A 25121-nucleotide genomic window follows, 5' to 3' on the forward strand; every position below is an offset into this window, starting at 1 on the left:
ACCAAACTAATCACCTACAAAGCTAATATACCCTAACATGACTAGTTTTTATCAAGCCACTTAAAACTGTAACAAAGCTATCATCTGCACCTCAATTACAGACTAGGAAAGATAAACAATCTGCTCATGGGAAAAAAGGCATCTGACTCTTGGCCTATGGTAGGCATGAGTGAATGAATGAATGAGGAAGAGAGTGCAATGTATGAGGGAGAAGGATCTTTACAAACTCGGGCTTTTTATTGGTCTTAAACATGTTCTGAGAGCAAACATCATTTTAGCCTTGGAAAGTCATGTTAGTACCGATAATCTCTGAAATTTGGACACAGTGAAGCCCAAAACATATAAAGAGCTTCGCTGATAAAAGAGGAAAGATCCCACAGTTTAATCTTTAACTCTTTGAAATAAAGTATAGCCTCTTATAAAGGAGCTATCAGAAAATTCAGATGTGATAGATGATAGCAAGTGTGTTTGTATCAGTTGCTGTGGTGTCAGAGCAGCTGCCTGGATACCTTTATCCTGTGATGAACAGTGAGGTGTCACTGACAACTTTGCTGAAGCTTATAGCTTCCTCTGTAACAACAGACAATAACAATACTATTGAGCACCTAGCACATCCCTAGTTTACAAATGACAGGACCGAAGCTCAGAGGCACTGACTGGTCCAGGCTCACATGGCCTGAAAGAGATGAATTCAAACCTGTGTCTAACTCAAAGCCCAGGCTCCTTCTGCTAGTCCAGGTTGCCTCTTTCTGTGTTACAGAAATCTAAGGAGGCTTGATCTAAAGAAAGATCTGGCAGAAAAGTAATAATTTTCTATGAGTAATGGTAAGAAAGCAATGTATACAACTGATTTATTACAATGGTGGAATTCGAGTTGGATATTTACTGTCCTTTACTATTCTGTAGAGGAGATTTTAATGCCATTTATGTAAGATTAGATAATTTATTACAATTAATTCATGAGTTCTTATAATCTTTCCATTTTTATTTTTATACCCCCCCTGGTGCTGAGTCATAATATGCTGGATTATACTTAGTCTCTGCCTGTGCATAAGCATCTGTTGAGGAGTTCTTGGGTGGCATTATTTACATTTTCTTATAAAGCCTGTTTGATAACATGCTGACTTCACAGACTTTGAATCACCATACTTGGCTCTTGCATGATTTAACATTAAATCATTACGCAGAACACTTCTTGTAGAGGAAATTATAAACTCAGCCACAGCATGTGCTGTCTCCTGAATTATAAAAGCATACTCAACAACACTCAAAATCAAACTTAAGGTTTGATTGGGGAATCTAAAAAAAAATGATACAAATGAACTTACTTACAAAACAGAAAGAGACTCACAGACTTAGAGAACGAACTTATGGTTGCCAGGGGCAGGTGGGGAAAAGATAGTTAGGGAGTTTGGGACGGTCATGTACACACTGCTATATTTAAAATGAATAACCAACAAGGATCTATAGTGTAGCACATGGAACTCAATGGTATGTGGCAGCCTGGGTGGGAGGGGGGTTTGAGGGAGAATGGATATCTTTGTATGTATGACTGAGCCCCTGCGCTGTTCACCTCAAACTATTACAACATGATTAATCAGCTATACCCCAATACAAAATAAAAAGTTCAAAAGGAAAAAAATATACTTGATTAGCATTAAATCTACTTACTTGGGACTTCCCTGGTGGTCTAAGGGTTAAGAATCCACCTTCCAATGCAGGGGATGTAGGTTCGATCCCAGTGGGGGAACTAAGATCCCACATGCTACAGGGCAACTAAGCCCCCGACACAACTAGAGAAAGCCCATGCACTACAACAAAAACCCAGTGCACCCAGAAACAAAAAAATACTACTTACTATTACCACTTGAGGAAGGTTGACTCACATAAAGCATAAGATAAAGGTGAGGGGATTCAAATTAAGATGTGAAAACTTCCTGCTCCCCAAAATACTCATTTTAACTGAAATTCTCCATTATAGTCTCTGACCAGTGACGCAGAGTTTATTGGTTCCTAAAGATGTGGAAGACCGGTGTAGTCTCCCCAGGGGAAATTTTGGAAGGGGGCTGATTGTCACAATCAGTTCAGTTCAGTCACTCAGTCATGTCTGACTCTGCGACCCCATGGACTGCAGCACACCAGGCCTCCCTGTCCATCGCCAACTCCCGGAGTTTACTCAAATTTATGTCATTGAGTCAGTGATGCCATCCAACCATCTCATCCTCTGCCATCCTCTTCTCCTCCTGCCTTCAATCTCTCCCAGCATCAGGTTCTTTTCCAGTGAGTCATTTCTTCACATCAGGTGGCCAAAGTATTGGGAGTTTCAGCTTCAGCATCAGTTGTCACAATGACTGACACTAAACAGGTAATAGGAAGCTAATTATTGATGCATTCTTTAGCAACATAAGAATGGCACATACACAGCTCCTCATCCACCAGACATTTCAGTCATACTGCAGCAATGAAAGGGGCTTCCCAGTTGGCTCAGTGGTAAAGAATCCACCTGCCAAGTAGGAGAGGTAGGTTCAATCCCTGGGTTGGGAAGATCCCCTGAAGAAGAAAATGGCGACCCACTCTAGTATTCTCACCTGGGAAATCCCATAGACAGAGGAGCCTGGCCAGTTACAGTCCATGGGGTCACAAGAGAGTTGAACATGACTAAACAACAGCAGCAATGAAAGAGCTTCACATCATGCAGGGGTTAGATGTGGAAGGTGAATAGGAAATCAAGGGATTTCTTTAATACCTTATTACCACTCCTTTGTTTCATTAGGAAAATGTTGACGATGGCCGAGCAAGTATCTATCAATCCGTCGTCACCAACACCAGCAAAGAAATGTCCTGTTTCAGTGACTTTCCAATGCCTGACGATTTTCCAAACTTCCTGCACAATTCTAAAGTCCTGGAATATTTCAGAATCTTTGCCAAGAAGTTTGATCTACTAAAGTATATTCAGTTCCAGGTATTGTATTTCTCAGAGAAATATTAATATGTCTCACTATAATTATATATTTTTTCTTTTTCCTTATATTTCTTCTGATTTTTGCTTTATGTGTCTTTGTTTCTTTGTTGGTAAGGTGTGTAATGGTTTATGATGTCTACTCTCTTTGTGAATTGTACCTTGTATCATTAAAAATATTAATCTTTGTTTCATTTAAAATAAATAAATTTTTAAAAAATAAATAAATAAATAAAGTATATTCAGTTCCAGGTATTGTATTTGGGGTAGGGGGGAGGGAAACAGCACGATAGAAAACTCGAAAAGTAATGTCATTACCCGTGATATTATAGGCTATATGCATAAACAGAAGAAAGACATTTGTCAAAATTAAGGCTTGAATGATATTGACAGTGAAACTGCATTTAAATTAGTATCTGTAACCACTGAAGACGACTAGCCTCATTTCCTTTGAAAGGGTATATGAAAACAAAAGTTATGTTGTTTTATTTTCTTACCTTCTCCATAGAAATGGATTATCTTAGAAAATGGATTAGATAAACCCTCAGCTCCCCATTCATCTCAGAACCCTATAGAGACCACTTTTGTTAATTTTTGATGCATTCTTTAGCAACATAAGAATGGCCAGATAATTCTGAAATGCAATTATAACTACCTTTCCCTTGTTTTCTCAAAAAAAATAATCAACAAGAAAAAACCAATATCCTCATTAAACATCCTAAATTTGTATCAATAACTCTGAAAACCAGTAACTGTGTCTAGGAAATAAATTATAGCACTGAATAAATATTGGTAGAACTTATTTTTTAATACATTTCATTTTCTCAGTAATTTTAGTTTTACTATAGATTTGTATTACATTAATTTGTAATAATTGATTTAGTGGACATAAACATATGCAAATACCATGAAACTATTTCAGTCTATCTAATGTAGAGTTCCTCCAGTTTCTTCTTCTTTTGTTTATCATTTTACTGATGTTGTTTTCTGGAGATTGGAGAGGGCTTAAGAAAACTCACTCCCATTTATTGATCTCTGAATTGGTAGCAAGAACTCAATTCAAACTATAAAAGGACATGTTCAGACTAAGTTCAGTATCAATACAGTGACCTCCCAGGAATGGGAAACCGCCAGGTTGCCTGAGAAGGAGTGAACTGGTTCAGGGCAGTTACATTTCTAATAACCTCCCCAGTGACAGTGAAGATTGGTCCTCGAACCACATTTTGAATAGTCAAGAATCCAGAGTACTTTAGTGAATATACCATGCTTAACTTCAAATTTGAAATCTTTCAACTGAAAATACCCAGACATTTTGTAGCCTTTTCACAACATTCCACATACATTTTTTAAAACTGTAAAAGCTTCAAAATTGCCAACACAGCCTTTTGAAAAATATCTGAAATTTTCAAAAGCATGAATAAGGGGCTCAAACACTTGCCAGCAAGAAGGAAGCATACCATTCACCTGAAAAGCTTCACTTCCTTTGACATTGCTTCTTAAATACATCAAACACAACATTTATGTACCTTTTTAAAAATCCATAAACCTCCACACAGCAAACAACATTTACAAAAAATCAATAAACCAGTAAATTATTTAATCCAAATGAGAGTATGAAATGTATTGCTAGCAAGACATTTTAAAAATAATAAATATGACAAGCCACAAATACTGAGCCCACATGCTGTAACTACTGAAGCCCATGCTCCTAGAGCCTCTGCTCTGCGGAGAAGCCCACATACTACATCTTTTAAAAAAAAAATGAGTGGATGTGAATAGACAACTCACAAAGGAAGAAATGTTGTGCAAACGTAACAATGAATGTTACCAAAAAAATTCGCACTCACTAGTAAACAACAATATGCAAAATAAAGGATATGATGCAGACTTCTTTGGTGGCACAGTGGATAAGAATCCCTCTGCCAATGCAGGGGACACAGGTTTGATCCCTGGTCCGAGATGATTCCATATGCCATGGAGCACCTAAGCCCATCCACCACAATTATTGAGCCTGTGTGTTGCAAATACTGAGCCTGTGTGCCGTAGCTACTGAAGCTCTCATGTCCTAGAGACCATCCTCAGCAACAAGAGAAGCCATCTCAACGTGAAGCCCATGCACCACAATAAAGAGTAGCCCCCACTCTGCAATGAGGGAAAGCCCGCAAGTAGCAATGAAGACTCAGCGCAACCAAACTTTAAATTAATTTTTTTTTAAAAAAGCACATGATGCCTTTAAAAAAATAAATAGGAATAACTCACCATTCATGGAGTGCTGTCATTGTGCCAGGTGCTATGCATGGAATATATTCTCTAACACAGAGTCTGCACAGAGGTCAACACAAAAGTTTTGTGATAAATGCTGATTATGTGATCACTTGAATGATGAACACGTATTTTGTATCTTGCCCAGACTTTTGCCATGATTTTCTAAGTCTCTCTCCTTATTCAGAGAGACTTAACGCTGGTTCCCACTGCTGAGTCAGGCCTCTCACACAAAGCAGTACATCCTTGGGAGCATGTGCCAAGGAAGAAGCAGCAGGGCGCACTTAGCAGTCTGCCTTAAGTGGCTTGAAATGGCTTCAAATGGAATCTCAATGGAGCCAGACATTGCCCTCTACCCTTACCCACTCCCAGGCACTGGACAAGGCCCCTTTTATGCCAGAGTACTTCTCAATGATGCCTTCTCTGTGTTTGATTCCAGACAACCGTCCTCAGTGTGAAAAAACACCCGGATTTTGCAACCTCTGGCCAGTGGGTGGTTGTTACTGAGAACAACGGTAAGGAGCAAAGCGCTGTCTTTGACGGAGTCATGATCTGCAGCGGCCATCACGTCTTCCCTCATCTCCCACTGGAGTCATTTCCAGGTGAGGCCTGTGCAGAGCCCCGGCTTTTGGGAGTAGGTGTCCAGATACTTAATGTTCAGGCTAGATTGACAGCAAAACTGGCTAGCTACTGCAACTCAGCATAATATTAAAATCAGGATAGAGCCAGAAAGATGAAAGATTCCAAATACCATCTTTGTTTCTTTTGAGCCCTCCGGGTCTTCATCATCAGAGTGCAGCCAAAGTTCAGCCTTCCCCAAAGTGACTAAATGTTACTCAGAATTTCAGAGAATTTTCACCCATCTTGGTTTTATGTTGGAGAGATCCTTTCAGCCATGTACCTTACCTTACGACAGGGAAGCCTGGGGTGCTGCAGTCCATGGGGTTGTAAAGAGTCAGACAGCACTGGGAAGACCCGGAGGGATCGGATGGAGAGGGAGGTGGGAGGGGGGATCGGGATTGGGAATACATGTAAATCCATGGCTGATTCATATCAATGTATGACAAAACCCACTGGAAAAAAATAATAATAATAATAAAAATAAATTTAAAAAAAAAAAAAGAGTCAGACAGGACTGAAGGGCTGAACAATAACAAAAGCTTACCCTGACCTTTTTCTATCCTGCCAAACACTTGTGACTTTGTTTCATTTTGGGGACTTCCACAGAGCCATGCCCACAGCCAGGGTTACTGGGGGTAGTTTCTGGACATCAGTACTCCAATAGGATAGTGATGGGTGCCAGAAGTGCAGGGGAGGATGGCTCCTCCCAGGCCCCTCCGTAAGACAGCACACTTCCTTCCCAAGGCCTTTAGGAAAACATTTAATAGGGTGGTTCAGTCCAAGCCCCACATTATTCAAACTGCCTGAGGAGTTTTTAAAGTTCAAATGACCTTCAAAGATTCAATCGGTCTAGGGTAGGCCTAGGTCAATTACTTGTTCAAGTGATTTCAATATGCAACCTGCACTGAGGCTTCCTGATCTAAAGCAATGAAACTTTCCAACAGAATCACCTAGAGGACTTTTAAAACCACAACTTTCTAGGCTCCACCCCTAGCATTTCCAGCTCTGTAGATCTAGGCTGAGAATTTGCATCTTTAACAAGTTCTCCGGGGATGCCAATACTGCTGGCCAAGGGACCAACACTTTGAGAACTCATATGATCTAAAGGAGAAGGAAATAGCAACCACTCCAGTGTTCTTACCTGGAAAATTCCATGGACAGAGGAGCCTGGCAGACTACAGTCCATGGAGCTGCAAAGAGTCTTATGCAACTGAGCACATGATCTAAAGGCTCTTTCAAGCAGCCCATCATCAAAGACAAATACTTTAATAAGGCCATGTTTTCCTGGGAAAAGACACAGATGTTTATCTTCAGAAAGGCCTGTCCATGGAAGCAATCTAGATGTCCATCGACAGATGAATGGATAAAAAAGCTGTGGCACATTCATACAAGGGCATATTTCTCAGCCATTAAAGTGAACACATTTGAGTCAGTTCTAATGAGGTGGATGAACTTAGAGCCTATTATACAGAGTGAAGTCAGAAAGAGAAAAACAAATATATAGTATATTAATACATATACATGGAATCTAGAAAGATGATACTGATGAACTCTATTTTCAGGGCAGCAATGGAGACATAGACATAGAGAACAGACTTGTTGATATGGGTTGGGGTGGGGGAAGGAGAGGGTGGAACGAATGGAGAAAGGAACATGGAAGCATATATGCTACCATCTGTAAAATAGATAGCCAGTGGGAATTTACTCTATGACTCAGGGAACTCAAACTGGGACTCTGTGACAACCTAGAGGGGTAAAATGGGGTGGGAGATGGGAGGGAGGTTCAAGAGGGAGAGAATAAATGTATACCTATGGCTGATTCATATTGATGTATGGAAGAAATCAACACAATATTGCAAAGCAATTATCTTTCTGCTGCTGCTGCTGCTAAGTCGCTTCAGTCGTGTCCAACTCTGTGCCACCCCATCCCTGGGATTCTCCAGGCAAGAGTACTGGAGTGGGTTGCCATTGCCTTCTCCGAAGTATCCTTCAATTAAAAACAAATAAATTTTTTTAAAAAGGCTCTCCAAAGAAGATATACAGATGGCTAACAAACACATGAAAAGGTGCTCAACATTGCTCATTATTAGAGAAATGTAAATCAAAACCACAATGAGATATCACCTCACACTGGTCAGAATGGCCATCATCAAAAAGTCTACAACAATAAATGCTGGAGAGGGTATGAAGAAAAGGAAATGGTCTTGCACTGTTGGAGGAAGTGTAAATTGATACAGCCAGTATGAAAGACGGTATGGAGATTCCTTAAAAAATTAGGAATAAAATCACCGTATGACCCAGCAATCCCACTCCTAGGCATATACCCTGAGGAAACCAGGGTTGAAAAAGACACATGTATCCCATTGTTCACTGCAGCACTATTTACAATAGCTAGAACATGGAAGCAACCTAGATTGCTTGTCTAGGTTCATTGACAGATGAATGGACAAAGAAGCTATGGTACATATACACAATGGAATACTACTCGGCCACAAAAAGGAATGCATTTGAATCTGTTCTGATGAGGTGGGTGAACCTAGAACCTATTATACAGAGTGAAGTGAGTCAGAAAGAGAAAGATAAATATCATATTTTAACACACATATACAGAATCTAGAAAAATGGTTTTGAAGAATTCATTTCATTACAATCATTAGCACTTAATAATATGTTTAAGAAATCTTTAAAAGAATATATGCTATGTGATATTGAAGTATCATTGTATATTACAAAATAGGATGATGAATGGCTGGATATCAATACCTGACTCTGCTCTATCCACCAAAACCACCTGTCCTCTAGTAAATACCTAAGCTGCCACCTCTGAAATCAACTTTTTTGGTGCTGAACTATAGGCTTGGGCTTCCCTGATGGTTCAGATGATAAACAATCCACCTATAATGCAAGAGACCTGGGTTCAATCCCTGGGTTGGGAAGATCCCTTGGAGAAGGAAATGGCTACCTACTCCAGAATTCTGGCCTGGAGAATCCATGGACTATATAGTCCAGAGGTCACAAAGAGTCAGACACGACTGAGTACCTTCCACTTCACTTCACCATGTGCTTAACCTAACATTTCCTACATGCTTCATACTTTGAGTTTGCCAGTTGGCCTTAATATTGTAACTTCCCTAAGAGGGGAAATAACAAAACAAATAATTGGTCCCAGAAAGGAAAAGCTGACAGGGCAGTTTTATTGAAATTAAGTTGACATAGTTCATGGATTTCTCTTTTCTTCACCCCAAAGGTATCCAGAAGTTCAAAGGCCAGTATTTCCATAGCCGCCAATACAAGCACCCAGAGGGATTTGAAAAGAAACGCATTTTGGTGATTGGAATAGGAAACTCAGCCTCAGATATTGCAGTTGAGTTGTGTAAGAAGGCTGCTCAGGTAAGATGCTCCCCGATTACCTTGTCTGCTGGCGGGGCGGAGGCGGGGGGGTGGTAGGGGTTGGGGAGGAGAGGAAAAGGGAAGGGCATAGTAGAAAATCACAGCCATATAACCAAGGCTCCATTACTTAATAATTGGTTGATTAGTTGGTTGGTTGCCCAGTGTGGTATCATAGGAAATCTAGAAATCAGGAAGCCAGTCAATCTCCCAGCTTTGCCATTAATCAGCTGTGTAAACTAGAGCAAGTCATTTTACTTCTCTGGATGTCTCCTCACTTAAATTTGGATCAGACAACATTCAGCACAGGAGGCCTTGTTTCTACCCAGGGGCCTCTATGAGTTGACCTGCTCATCTTTGGAAGAGTGCCTTTTAGAAATTTAATGCATATTTGAATTCTATTTGAAATGTAAATAATCCATAGTTCCCAAAAATCATTTAAAAAAAGAGAGAGATTAAATAGACAGTAAGATTCCCAAACAAGATCATAAATATTTAGGTGCTTCCTGAGGTCTTCCGACCACTGTTATCTTTGCACCTGTTCAGGAATGACACAGCCTAGCTGCCAGCGTCAAACATTACAAGATGCAGATGATGCTGACAGAGATGGCTGAGAATGGCAGTAACTAAATCCCTTTTAGAAGGACAGGCCTAGGCAAGATAGGAAAATAGCTTGGGTTCCTCTCCCCACAGCAAGCCCTTTCAACATGGTCTGGATTCCAGGGGTTCTATCACTCTTACACTGGCCTCCTTAGCCTGGCATCTTCTGGCTCCTCAGGACTTACTGTGGCCATGTCTACCATTGCCAAAAGTGCCCTATCCTGAGACTCACACTGTCAGGACTTAGATGTTGCTGTCGTTTTTGGGTCACTCAGACTGTATTTGGTTGTATTTGACTCTGTGACCCCATGGACTATAGTCCTCCAGGCTCCTCTGTCCATGGGATTTCCCAGGCAAAAATACTAGAGTGGATTGCCATTTCCTTATTCAGGGGATCTTACTGGACCAGGAATCTAACATGTATTTCCTGCACTGGCAGGCACTGGTTCATACCACTGAGCCACCAAAGAAGCCCCAGGGCTCAGATGCCCAGTAGCAAATGTGATAAACATACGTGGTGCTTCCCCAGCAGGTTGATGATGGGGTTCCACTGGGACCTGTCAGAGTTACCACCCTGAGGACAGAGCAGGTCATTAACACCAGAAAGAGTTGTACTAGACACAGGAGGTCCTCACCTTATTTATGAAAAGAAACCACTTTTCATTTTTCAAAGTTTTAAGGCCTTCATGTGAAGAACAAGTAAAGAGGCAGTAACTGTAAAGGCTCGGAGAAGAGCCAGCTCAGGTGGGGAAGGTACCAAGTTCAGTTCCCTTACTGTTTGGAAAATGTGACAAGCTTGAGGAAGGGAGTATGGTGAAAAGAGCTGACCTAGCCATCAACTAAGTGAAGCTCCATACTAGACCACTACATGTTGCAGGTCAGTGATTTGGACTTAGAACAGTTGATCCAAAGATCTTAGATTGCAAGAGTCTATTTCCTCATATGGGCTTTGCCATGTAAAATCCTGTCTATCATGCTAGATTCAATAATAAGTAAGCACCTTGGCTATATTTGTGTGCCTTCCAGCTCATTAATTTTTAAATAGTGTCTTTCCAACATTTATTAGATTAATAACATAATTGATCATTATGATAAAATATCTTACACAGAGCAATGCACTCTCAATCCTTCTTTGACAAGGCTTACCAGAGATTTTCTAGGAGCTATGTAGGTAACAGTTAGAACCAAGTGCACCTGCAAAGCTTAAAATTACAGTCTAAACTCACCTTAGTCCTGAGTGTGCCCTGCTTCTGTTAAAGCAAGTTCATGTTCATAATGATATGACTTGTTCTACCACAGTCCAACCACCCACTCAAAATACTGTGTGATGGTGCTGAGTCATCCACACACTTTTCCACCAAAACCCAAATCTCTGATCCTTTGCCTGAAGTATGCATCTGATCCTAAATCCTCAGACATATCACACTGCTACAGCTAGTGGAGCTAGCCAGATTAGACTCCCCTGCTGCAGGTATGGTGACAGAGAAAGATAGGGAATAAAATAGGCAGAGCTTCCAGTGTGAACATGGATTGATCCTAAGTGTGTTAGTCACTCAGTCATGTCCAGCTCTTTGCGACCCTATGGACTGTAGCCTACCAGGCTCCCCTGTCCATGGAATTCTCCAGGCAAGAATACTGAAGTGGATAGCCATTCTCTTCTCCAATGGATCTTCCAAATCCAGGGATCAAACCTAAGTCTCCTGCATTACAGGCCATTACAGGCAGGTTCTTTACCCACTGAGCCACCATAGAAGCCCTAAAGAAGAAGGGCAGAGGATAAGTAATGGAAAGAGACTGCATAGAAACATTTAAGTACATCACCTAATGCCTAGCCAAAGTATTGCCAAGCTAACAAAAGGATAGCAGCAGAAACAGTCAGGATGTTAAGTATATTACTACACACAGACCAACAATTCAACACCATTTTATATCAGTGCTACTTCACAAGTTAAGGAGTTGAGACCCAGAAAAACGTGTCTCCAAATTCTGGCTCACTCCAGATATGTGGCACTACATGAAACTCCTCCAGCCTAAATTTACAAAATAATAATAGTTAGCAATACCTGTCATTGGCCAACCAACAGTTTCAGTCCTTTACATGTATCATCTCCTTTAATTGGTACAATAATTCTATGAAGCAGGTACTGCTACCACCCCTATTTTATGGAGAGAGACACAGAGAGGCTGAAGTAACTCACTCAAGGCAACACAGCTTGTAAGTAGTGAGGCTGGGAGTCAAACCCAGGTAGTCTGAATCCAGAGTCCTCAGTCTAGAATTCACAATCTTCAACTCTTAAGTCAATCAGTTCCTTACAAGGGAGTATTAACATGTTTATCAAGTCCTTGTACAATAGAACCCACAGAGTTCTGGCATGTAAAAGTACTGACATGCAAAATTTTAAGAAGCAAATCAAATATGCATTTGGTCAATGGAGAAGTAATAGTAAACAAGGTAAAATACACATTTGAAAAGAGATTTAAATGTACATCTTGAAAACTAGGGCAATATGAGTATACAAGGTAAAGAATACATCTGACATATACACAAACACACTACTAGATATAAAATAAAAGCTCATGTGTAAAATATATAATCAACAAGGAACTACTGTGTAGTACAGGGAAATATACTCTGTACTCTCTAATAACCTATATGGGAGAAGAATCTGAAAAGAATAAATATATGTATATATATATTAATATAACTGATTACCTCCTATATTAACTTCCATATAAAGTAATATCTATGAATAGCAAAGGTTATATTTTTAAACTCTGAGTTTTTGAAATAAATTCAAAGTTAAAAATCTGGCTTTTAGGCTGCAATCATACATATTTCCTGGATTATAATTGTATACCTTTGCTATAAAAACAACCTGGGTTGGATAGAAAAGTGAGAGGAGGGAAGAAGTATTGAACCACAATGCAAACGTAGATTTGTGGATTTTATGGTTGGTTTAGCCCAAAGATCTTCTAGGGTCTGCATGAAGTCCTCAAGACTATGGTAGTCTTCCTCTATCAGTGTAAATACCCCGGGGCACCACTTGTATGATAAAGCTGACCCAGAACAGTGAAAACCAGAAGATCCTTCACTTTGAAGTCAATCATCTTTAAGACAAAGCATTTCAGCCAGTTCTGGGGCCATACATGTGATATATTATCTACACAGTGGGTTCCTCCCAAAAAAAGATGATGCCCTAATATGAACTGCATTCCTTTTTGCTCACTAGGTGTTTATCAGCACCAGACATGGTTCCTGGGTCCTGAGTCGTATCTCTGAAGATGGCTATCCCTGGGACTTGACATTCCTCACCCGCTTTAGAGCCATGCTCAACAATATCATGCCACGAATTGTTGTAAAATGGGCAATGGAAAAACTGATGAGTCAATGGTTCAACCATGAAAATTATGGCCTTGTCCCTCAAAACAAGTAAAATTACTTTACTTTTTTATGGTATACTCATTGATAATCAGGGTTGTCAGAAGGGTTTCTCTTTGAAAAGAGCCAGAGTGCTAACATGATAGTTCAAACTACAGCCTAACAGTGTGGGTATCGTACAGCTCCCAGATTTTGAATCCCAGATCCATTCTGTATGCCTTTTAAAAAGTAAATATTTGAGAAGATGAAGTATAAATATTAGAAGTTGCTCCAGAGAGTATAACTAGGATTGGGGGAGGACTTCCTAATACCCAGAGCTATCCAACATTGGAAAAGGCTGTTTCAAGAGATTGTGACCTTCCTTTCAGAGGGTGGGATGGGAAAACTGACCCAAATTCTACAGGAGCCCATTATCAAATAAAGAAAAATAAACATCCATATTGTTTGCTTGTGTTCATAAGATCAGAGATGTATAACTTGGAGATTAACAGGCAATGAATATTTCTCAAAAGCCCCCCGTGAGAAGAACTCTTATGGTGTAGAGTTAGCAAAGTATAACAGGCTCCTTCCCCCCTCCCCCACCCCAGAAAAAGAACAGGAGAGCTTTGCAGTCTTTCAACAAATGCAATATGGCTGCTGTATTCTGAGATCTGATACATATGCCATGCAGTCTTTTTTTTTTTAAGTGGTTCTCAAATCTAAAAGAAAAACGAAATTCCAGACATATAACCAGACATTGCTCCACTATTCACGCTATCATGCTATCTGTGGATATTTGAGATAAAGAGATATCCCCAAACTTAATTCTATGCATTAATTTTCATACTAATCTCTTAATTAATTTCAAAACTGATGGGAATTTAACAAATTTTTTTAACAAATTTTTTCTTCCTTACTTATGACCAGATAGAGATTAAATAAAACAGCAAGATAATTAAAGGTAGATAACATAAAGCAACAGTGGAGATATCAGCAGGATAATGACAATTGGAGTACTCAGGAATTGATCACAGACGTTGGCATTTTGCCTAAACCCTTAGGATGTCTCTTTTTTTGCAATGTGTTTTGCCCACATCACCTACATGCATGTTTTCCTTATTTGTTGAAGGAAGAGATATGTGACATGTGAATAAAGTCTCATGTGACATGAGAATAAAGTCTGAGAGTAAAGTTTGGGGTAGGCCAACTAGTCAAGTTAGAAAGTTTTACAGATATTTTAGAAACTACTTTTTTCTCAAATCCAACCCCATAAAATATTAACAGAGTTCAAAACGCCTCATTAAATGCTCCTTTCTGAGTGTTTTCTTCTGCGTGTTTCAGATACCTTTTAAAAGAGCCTGTCGTAAATGATGATCTTCCAAGTCGTATACTCTATGGAGCCATCAAGGTGAAATCAAGAGTGAAAGAGCTCACAGAAACATCTGCCATCTTTGAAGATGGAACAGTGGAAGAGAACATTGACATCATTGTCTTTGCAACAGGATATACTATCTCTTTTCCCTTCCTTGAAGATCTTGTTAAAGTAGAGAATAATATGGTCTCACTGTACAAATTCATCTTCCCTCCTCAACTGGAGAAGTCAACTCTTGCATGCATTGGTTTCATCCAGCCCCTAGGTCCCATTTTCCCAGCTATTGAACTTCAAGCTCGTTGGGTAACCAGAGTTTTCAAAGGTAAGTGAGTGAGTGAGCAGGCAGGTGAGTGGCTGAGGGTTTCACACTTGGTGGACTTTGCTAAAAACAAGTTTAGAAAAGGAAGTTGCCAAAAAAGTTTCCAACCTTGGCTGCTCTCACAAAACTGGCATCCTAAAAAATTAGCAGGGAATTCAAAAAATAACAAATACTTGGATACAAGAATAAATATCCATAATCATTCCTTTAATATATTAGAAAATTCAGAGAATTTCAATTGGCATAGTGTTAAGTACATATTACTTTTTGTTGGACTAATGAAAGAACAGTGAAGAAGGAAGACATCTATGACTCCAAGTTTTACCTATAAAATGTTTGTAAGTTCCTTGGGATATATGCAAATCAAGAGACGTAGGGCCTACTCCATACTTAATTCCAAATTAACTCTTAATATCTAAGCACCTCAACCTCACAGATCCCTACAAAGCTATAAAATGATTGAAATACTTCTCTCTGAGCATTGTGTAGCACTTTGCACTTCTCAGAAGACTGTTACTATCTCCCTGATCCCAGGGTTCAATTCAGCTAAACAAAAATTTATTGAATATTCAGCCCTGTGCTGGAACTTGGTGGCATAGAGACAAATTTAAATGGATCATTTCAAGATAATAAGACAAATGCTTTGTCAGAGGAATGCATGGAGTGTATAGAAAGAAGAGAAAGAGTGCTAGCAACAACAGAGTGGGGTTGAGGAAGGGCATGTGGTCAAGGAAGACTCCTAGATAGCTGGGTTTCCCAGGTGCAGAAAAAGGAACCCTTGAGTGAGAGCACAGAGGTGTGATATAGATGGAGAGTTACACGTTATCTGATATTCCTAGAACGTGGGGTGTGAGGCAGGGAGGGGTGAAAGATTCTTCTTAGAGAGCAAGGGACCAGAACAGAGGAACCTTTTGAGGCACACTAACGAGTTTGAATATAAAATATAGATCAGCTCTTTCTAATTTCTTGTTGTTGTTTAGTTTCTAAGTCATGTTCAACTCTTTTGCGACTCTATGGACTGTATGCTGCCAGGCTTCTCTGTCCATGGGATTTCCCAGGCAAGAATACTGGAGTGGGTTGCCAGTTCCTTCTTCAAAAGATCTTCCCAATCCAGGGATCAAATCTGCGTCTCCTGCATTGTGGGAAAATTCTTTTTTTACTGAGCCACCTGAAGCCCCTTCCCAAATTTAGCTGGTAGACCCAAAACCATCCAGTGGACCCTTAGGAGCCCTGATTAAGTCTGGCTTGAGGACCTAGAGTCTCCACTTAAGAAAGCTCTTCTGCCAGAGGACCCAGTGAAAGGTTCTAAGCAAAGACCAGACATTATCAGATTTACATTTTTGGTAGATTATTTCAGCATTAGTGTGAAAGATAGATTTGAAAGGTGAAAGGAATACAGTCCCAGAGACCAGTGAGAAGGCTATGTAATTGTCTATACTAAAACATGATACAACCTCAGCCAGGCAAACAGACAACGTGGAGAAGAGAAATAGTTAAGAGTGAAACCAGCAGGACATAATGATTGGCTCCAAGAATAATTAAAGGAAGAGAGCAGAATCACAGGTGACTTGCAGATTTCAGGCAGTGGAAACTGGATTGAGAGCAGTGCTGGGACGAGGGGAGGCGTGTGGAAGAATGCAAGCCTGAGCAGGAGGACTTCAGTGATAAACTCAATTTTGGACTCATTGAATCTGAGATGTCTGATGACTAGCCATATCCAAGGAGTGTTACTTCTTCAGTCATGTCTGACTCTTTGCGACCCCATGGACTGTAGCCCACCAGGTTTCTCTGTCCATGGAATCCTCCAGGCAAGAATACTCGAGTGGGGAGCCATTCCCTTCTCCAAGGGATCTTCCTGACCCATGGATCAAACCTGGGTCTCCTGCACTGCAGGCAGATTCTTGACTATCTGAGCCCCTAGGGAGCCAAAAAGAGTGAAAAAAGTGTTAGTTGCTCAGTCATGTCCAATTATATACAACCACATGGACTGTAGCCTGTCAGAGAAACTGACCATTTTCCAGCATGTCTGATGCTCCAGGGACACTTGTGACACCGATGGCCTCCCAAGCACACAGTGATGACTCACATCAATCTTTCTCCATCCCCACTGCCCCACCTAGTTTGTGCCACTCTCTCCCTCGCCTGGTTTACTTCACAGCCTCTTAACTGGTCTTCCTGCCTCTACACTCACCTCCCTGGAACCCATTTTCCAAAATTCAACACCTAGGAAAATCTTTCCAAAAGGCAAACCTGATCAGGTCACTTCCCAAGGCTTCCCACCACCCTCAGAATGGAGCTCACGCCACCTGGCAGAACTCCCTGACTTCGTAGGCTCACTTTCCCACTCCAGCTTCCTCTCTTACCACCACCACCCCACCTCAGAGTCCATGGTGTAGTCTGGTGAATCCTGGGCAACATCACACAGAACTCAATGTGAGTGGCACACCCTGGAGTTCAACAGCACAGCCTCCCTGACTGGTTTAACGTGGGTCAGTGGCCAAAATTTACATGTAAGAATCAATTACTAGATAAAGTAATGATACTGATCCAAACCTACCGCTCAACCAGCCTTTTATTTTCTAGGCTTATGTACCTTGCCCTCAGAGAGAACTATGATGGAAGACATTATCAAGAGGAATAAACAAAGAATTGACTGGTAAGAATTTTTTTTAATTCTTTACATAGAACAGTATTGAACTGCTCACAAGAATCACCTAGCTGCTTCTTAAAAATGCAGAGTCCTGGGACATAACCCAGACCAACTGAATCAAAATTTCTGGATGAGACTGGAAATTCATATTTTTGTGTTCTTCCAAGGTGATTCTTATATATGCTAGTTTAAGATACAACTACTTAAAAATAGTCATTTCACCAAACGAGAACATTTTTCCTTGACATATTTTCATTTGTTTTGTATGATGCCTATGTTAGATTCTATATCTTCTCACACTCTGTGGTGAAGAGAAAATGGGATGGGGCAATGGTGGTGACAGTAGCCCCGAGTATCTCTGGAAAGTTAGCTGGGGGAACTCCCATCAAAGCAAATTAGAAAGGAGTTGGCATGGAATGAAAGTCAAGGATTTATACTTTGTGACACAGTAGAATCCATAAGTGATCTTAAGGATCCATTAAGAATCCATTCCATAAGGAATCCACTAAATTCCATAAGTGATTAAGTACATTGGAAGGTTTACTCTGGGGCCTTACATCACATGTAGGGATTATCTCACTTTAAAGCTCTAATTCATCTATTATATTCCAACCAGAGTGCCAGATACTTTAACAATTTAACTAGAAAATATTAAGCATCTCTTCTGTGCAAGACACCAAGCTACACTTGCATCTGTAATCTGGTGAATCTTTGCAACAATCCTGACTAGTTTTACTTGCCAGAAGATTTATAGCTGCTTGCTAAATACCAAATAATAATAATGGTTATAAACCCTATCACATTCCTAGAACTTCCATGAAATCAGACTTATTTATTTTATATCCTACTCTCAATCTGAGATGTGGGTCTCCTGATGAAATAAACTAACACTTGCCACCAGAGTCATTCAAAGCTCATTTATTCATTCATTCATCTCTCCATTCTTTCAGCACTTATTGAATACCTAATGTTCTTATGTAACTTAGAATATTTTGTGACTCTGTCCTTTTTTCTACATTAAGGTTTGGAGAGAGCAAAAGCCAGCTACTGCAGACCAGTTACATCAGCTACGTGGACGAGCTCGCTGTAGAGATAGGTGTGAAGCCAGACATCCTTTCTCTCTTGCTAAAAGATCCTAAACTGGCTGTGAAACTCTATTTTGGGCCGTGCAACTCCTATCAGTATCGTCTGGTTGGGCCTGGGCAGTGGGATGGAGCCAGGAATGCCATCTTCACCCAGAAACAAAGGACACTGAAGCCTTTAAAGACACGGGCTATCAAAACCTCATCTACTTTCCCAGTTTCCTTCCTGTTGAAAATCCTGGGGCTTCTTGCTGTTGTGGTGGCCTTTTTTTCCCAACTTCAGTGATTCTAATCTGTCAGCATAATGCTTTAAGTTTTAATGGCAGTCAGTACCTCTTAAAGAAAAAAAAACTAAAAGAAAAAATATTAAATCTAAAGTCTAAATTTTAGAGTTGGAAAGAATAGAGAGAGAGAAAGAGTTAGAAGAATTAGGTATAAAATGTATAAAACCAAAATTGTGTCATGAAATTTCTTTGCCATCCATCCTTCCCTCAAACTCACCAGACTCTCCAAAAAAATAATAATAATAATAAAAATCAATATAGTAACACTGGCTGAATAGTGCTGCCAAGCCTGAATAAAGGAAAGCCATATGGGAAAATAGTAGAGTTACACAGAATGAAAAGCACCCATGGTTTAAATTATTGGAAAATTTAAATTGTGGGTAAATATTTAAATTTCTGCATGTTGTTCTTGATAGTCCTCTTAGCCAAACTTTATTTGGTCACAGTGTTCTCAAATGTTAAGTCAGGCTCCATTTGCTTCATGAAGAATCACTCAAAAATATTGGAGAAAAAGAAAAATGAGAAGATAGACTTAGAAAACAGCAACATTCAGACAGGTTTTTAGGGCCTCACATTAAGAGCTGAGCAAATAGCCACTTTTCTTAAATTTGTCTTATATTTTTGAAGGGCTTCCCTGGTGGCTCAGGCAGTAAAGAATTTGCCTGCAATGCAGGAGACCTGGGTTTGATCCCGGGGTAGGCAGCTCTCCTGAAGGGAATGGCTACCCACCCCCGTATTCTTGCCTGGAGAATTCCATGGACAAAGGAGCCTGGCGGGCTACAGTCCATGGAGTCGCAAAGAGTTGGACACAAGTGAGCGACTAACACTTTCACTTCACTATATTCTGATAGAGACACTGCTGTAAAATTAAAAATAAGCATACCATAATAGATGGATAAATGTATTTACAATATTACTATACATATAATATGTATTTACCATATATATATTGAGAGAGAGAGTACGTGTCATATACCAATGTGCACATTGTGTGTATTATTTCATTTAATTCTCATGACAATTCTGTGAGATGGGTACAGCTCTTGTACCCATTTTACAGGCTATGAAACTGAGACTCAAGTTAGGTAACATGCCCAGGGCCATCCATCTTGTGATAGAGATGGGATTGGAACTCAGGTTTGCCTGACTCCAGAACTGAATATCATAACCTTGCCCCATAATATTTATTTACAAAAACCTCTACTATTAAAAAAATACTTACTAAAGTTCTATTTATAATCACATATGTATCACTTTTGTAGGTCCTTTACATAGAAAACAATACTCTTCTCATAAATAAGATCTGATTAATTTTATTTATAATATTTGGATTATATTTTAGCTAGGTCTAAAATTTGTTTGAAGGAATTTACAACAAAATAAATGCTTATATAATGACATTAAAGATAATCATTGACATTTTCAAAAAACAAGTGTTAAGGGAAAAAAAGTATATTTCCCAAGTAGATGAAAAGTATTGTAATAACTGGGCCTTGTATTTAGCTCTAACCAACAAATAACCAAGGCAAAAAGCAAAACAGTATGTAATCTTTGTCATCTGATAAAAGCAAGCATACCAGCTTGTTAGGAGAGACAGACATTTGCTTAGAACTGAACTTTAAAAATGTCACAAGCAATTCAATGTCAACAGATATTGAGCAACATAATAGATAAACATCTGGTTATAAAACATTCATCACAGCCGTTATTTCTACAAATTGTGCTTTGGGAGATTAAACCATGCCACAAGCCCAGAACAAGACCTTCAAAGAGAGGGGAAAGGTCAGAGATTCAAGATTTAGACAAATTTCTCCTTTTATTCCTCCAAAGCCACTGGGGTCGTCACTTTCCACTTGGCCTAGATTTCTCTCTCACGTGCCCAGAACAATGTGATGGCAATCCTGTCAGTGGAAACTCTTTAAAGGCTATTGAAATGATACCAGCCTTTAAATACAGGTGTTGTTTTTTTTTCATTGCTCCTACAAGCAGATTCCTTTGAAAAAGTGTATATGGCATATATACTTAGCTACCAATTAAAAACCAATTACCTTGCTAATTATTAAAAATCATTTACAAGCGATTATATTAATAATAATAACAGAATAGAATTTATCAAGGCTTTATAGCAAGAGTAGGCAAACTACTGCCTGTAGGTCAAAACCAGCCCACTACTTATATCTGTAAATGAAGTTTCACCGGAACATAGCCATTCCTTTTCACTGATTGTCTGTGGCTGCTTTGAAGCTGTAATGACAGTGCTGAGTAGTTGCTAACAAAAACAGTATGGCTCACAAGCCTAAAATATTTACAGAAAGTTTGTAAATACAGAAAGCTTGCCAGTCCCTGCTTTGTAATGTGCAAAGCTTTGCCCTAATTGTTTTTTCATAACTCACTCATCATTACCACTACCCAGTGAAATGACTATGGTTATTATTCTATTTCTATAGTGGAAGATTGAGAATCCATTGTCAGGTCAATGCTGAATCAGTGGGGTCGGGGGGAATAATGCCATTAGGACAAAATTGTTATTCAATTTACATTCTTGAAAATGCTTAGAAAGAAGATGATCACTTGAAATCATTTCAAGTATTCTGGTAGATTTTTTAAACATAAATAGTTCATCTCCAGAGCCTGAGATTGATTAAGGAAGACTCATTCAAGTCTATTCCTTTGCCTCCATACATCCGGAAACATGAAAGTATCCTAGATAAACTAACCATCTAGGATAGTTTGTTCCAAACTATAATCCACAGAGACATTCTCTGCATCAGAATATCTCAGAGATATGAGCTAGCTACCATCTTCTTGCAAAATCTCTCCCTGTGATGGTTCCCTTTTACTAACTTCTGATTTTAACTATTCTTCTCCAGATGATTGGTCCTTGATTTTCCACTCTCAAAGCCAAATGTGTCATATTTGCAGAAAAATGAAGATATTTTAAAAATAAAACTATTGGACCATCATATGTAACAAAATTCCAAGTAATAAAGATTTTCAAAGCTTAATTGAAATATTAGTCACATTATAATAAGGATGGCAAAAGAAGATTCTTCTTCATAACTGGTCTTTCATCCTGCAAGATGTTGCTACTGGCCTGCAACACCTTGTACAGAGTTTTTGGCTATTTCCCGAGATTTATATACAACATACCTCACTTTCTGGTCCAGTCTACCTTATGACCAGATCGTGGATCAATGAGGCTAAAACAAAGGCTCCTGAGATCGTTATTGTTCAGTCACCAATCATGTCCAATTCTTCAAGACCCCATGGACTGCAGCATGCCAGGCTTCCCTGTCCCTCACCTTCTCCCAAAGTGTGCCCAAGTTCTTGTCCATTGCATCGTTGATGCCTTCCAGCCATCTCATCCTCCATTGCCCACTTCTCCTTCTGCCTTCAGTCTTTCCCAGCATCAGGGTCTTTTCCAATGGGTCAGCTGTTTGCATCAGGTAGCCAAAGTATTGGAGCTTCAGCTTCAGCGTCAGTCCTTCCAACAAATACTCAGGGTTGATTTCCTTTAAGATTGACTTTAAGATTCTAATCTCTAATCCTGAGATTAAATTCTACTTAATTCAGATTGGTTGCTAGAATGAGATTAAATATGCAAGTGTTTTATTAAGGAAAATGACTGCATGAGAGGAAAGAGAGAGCGCTGTGCAAGAAAAGGCTGAAAGAGTCACAGAACAGCAATGCAAGTCTGACCCTGAATGAAAGAGAGAGGGAAGGTGGGTGGATAGAAACATCATAGACTGTTGTGCGGTCTAAAGAAGAATCGGCAGAGCCACTGGGGACGCCTCAAGTCATCAGAGAAGCCCTGACTCTCCTGTGAATGAAACGCATCAGTCTCTGTGATATGTCATCACTGACTAAATGCAGCTCATGGGAAAAGTAACCTGAGCGTGAATGCAGCAAGGCATCTCAAGTACAGCAGCTAACACCCTTGGTTAATTACACTCCCTATTGTGAAATATCTATAAAACACATTCTCATGGTTACCATAGGTTCATAATACAATTTTTATATTCTTTACTTAGTTTAATCATCATTTTTAGATTAATTTACCTAGTTACTCATCAGTTTCTCCCACAACCAATTCTGAGATATTAGTGTCCCTTCCCCTTGCCCCAAAACTTCCAGTCCCTAAAAGCCCAGACTCAACAGTGTTTGTGAGAGTACCAACAAGGATATGCTATGGAGTCCTCTCCTGCTGACACCTTACACCTTTCCTCAGAAACCTTCAGTAGCTCTCCATCATTTATTATTCAAAACTCCCCACACCAGCTGTCACCTCCCTCCCCAGCATTCCTCCCACTGTGATGCCTTCACACCTTCTCTCCAACGCTCTCCACACTGCCTCACTAGCTGCCCTTACTTCATGCTATCTGTTCTTGCCTCCCCAATACTCTAGTAAGATCCCATCCTTCCTTCAGTGCCAGGCCAAACGCTTTCCCCAGTCCCTCCAGCCAAAATGTATCTCCTCCCACTCTGTATACCAAACCACTTTGTTTCAGTCTTGCAATAGTGTTTACACTCCTGCCTTCTATTAGGTTATTTCTGTAGTTCCTAAAGAAGTCACCTCAGTTTTCTGAGACTGAGTTTTCTCAAATGAGCATAGAAGAGGGGTCAGATGATCACTAATTCCCATTAAATATAATATTTTATGGTTTTATCATAATTTGTTAACTGTCAATTTTTTAATAATGGTTAAATAGAATGTCTTTTGTAGTTCACTAGCACTAACAGCAAAGGTGACAATTTTGTGCCAAGAAGCTACCAAACCCAACTTCCAGAAAATACACAGAAAGGCTGCTTTGGCACTCCTCAGGGTAAAGCAGTAATAGGAATCATATTTTGGAACCAAATATGATATGATGGAACCATAATAGGAACCAAAGGATCACTGCAAGTCACTGGGTCATTTTAAGGATGGAAGAGACTAAAGAGAATGCTCTCAGATATGAAAACAGAGATTCAAAGAACTCAGATCACCATCCAGGGCCACGTGAATAGTCATGTCTCCTGAATACCAGCTGTTATTGCTTCCTCTCTCAGTTCAAACAAACTGCAATAAAGACTGGCTGCTTTATCTTGTGGGTGAGAAGTATACACCTAAAGCTTGTGTTTTCACACCCAGATATCCATCTATACCTGTCACATATTCTGGGAGAGGAATTTTAATTATAACTATTAAACAGAGCTTTAATTGTTAGACATTCCTATATTTTGGGCTACTAGCCAGTAGAAAGTAATTGATTCTATAGGATCATTAATTTCTCTTTTTGTGGAACTATTTCAAGTTTAGCAACCTAAAGAAACTGGAGAAAATAATAAAAAGTCATTTACTGATCATTTATTATGTTCTAAATATTACAAAGAATTCAATTTAATTTCATCATATTTAATCCTCATAACCTATTTTATATACCAGGAAATTGAGACATAGTGGCAAAAAGGTTTTTCCAAGTTATGTGGGTTATAAGCAAGCCCATCTGGGTTTTACTGCCAGAACTGTCTGACTCTGCAGCCTGTGCTAAATGATGATTTGAAGGATGATGAACCAACAAAAAAATCATTTATTATTTCTTCATCTTCCAATGTTCATCTTATATCCAAGGTAAAATATCATGTTAATCAATTTTATCCCCTCTCTACACACCAAGAATGGGGCTGATCCACAAGAGAACTAAGAAGTTGATGAAATGCAAGTTGTCAAAGAAGGTTCAAAAATAGTTTTAATATATTTGTGTGTCTAATACAATAACATAAACTTGTATGAATATCTACAGTAATAAGTATGTTAACTTAGGTATTAAGGTATCTAAATAAGAATGGGGACAACATTTGTTTGAAAAAAATATTTAAAAATATTAAATAAATATTAAAAATAAATATTAAAAAATAAAGTGCCTGGGGTCAAGAAAGAGAGACTTGAGTTTGGAGCAAAACAAGATTCTTCAGGAGAAGAGAAAAAGGTTCAGGTTTTTTAAAAGAGGATGGAAGGAAAGAAAATAAGAACAAAAAGAAAGAAAAGAACCAGCAGGATAGCAGAATGTTGGGTAGGAGGCCATGCAACCTCTCCTTGTGATTCTTCAGCTAGTCAGTAAAGCTATTAAATACACACACACACACACACACACACACACACACACACACACAAATACTGAGTGGAGCTAGACATTTTGTGGAATAGAGAAGGAGCTAAGCCCTGCTCTTACACTGGTCTGGGACAA

The 25121-nt window shown here is 39.4% G+C and overlaps 1 protein-coding gene and 1 long non-coding RNA gene across 2 annotated transcripts in view; one reads left to right on the plus strand and one right to left on the minus strand.

Moving 5' to 3' along the window:
* The window catches only part of FMO2 (flavin containing dimethylaniline monoxygenase 2), a 34347-nt gene extending 15451 nt beyond the window's left edge, over positions 1–18896 (plus strand). Inside the window, exons 2-8 of the mRNA XM_061160306.1 lie at positions 2774–2962; positions 5661–5823; positions 9090–9232; positions 13060–13259; positions 14529–14881; positions 17462–17534; positions 18551–18896. Coding sequence (XP_061016289.1) covers positions 2774–2962; positions 5661–5823; positions 9090–9232; positions 13060–13259; positions 14529–14881; positions 17462–17534; positions 18551–18896 — 1467 coding nt within the window. The remainder of the gene's footprint in view (positions 1–2773; positions 2963–5660; positions 5824–9089; positions 9233–13059; positions 13260–14528; positions 14882–17461; positions 17535–18550) is intronic.
* The window catches only part of LOC133069140 (uncharacterized), a 31262-nt gene continuing 21769 nt past the window's right edge, over positions 15629–25121 (minus strand). The window contains exon 4 of the long non-coding RNA XR_009695786.1: positions 15629–16795. This is a non-coding gene — a long non-coding RNA (uncharacterized LOC133069140). The remainder of the gene's footprint in view (positions 16796–25121) is intronic.

This window comes from Dama dama, chromosome 14 (assembly GCF_033118175.1).
Source record: "Dama dama isolate Ldn47 chromosome 14, ASM3311817v1, whole genome shotgun sequence".
NCBI classification, from domain to species: domain Eukaryota; kingdom Metazoa; phylum Chordata; class Mammalia; order Artiodactyla; family Cervidae; genus Dama; species Dama dama.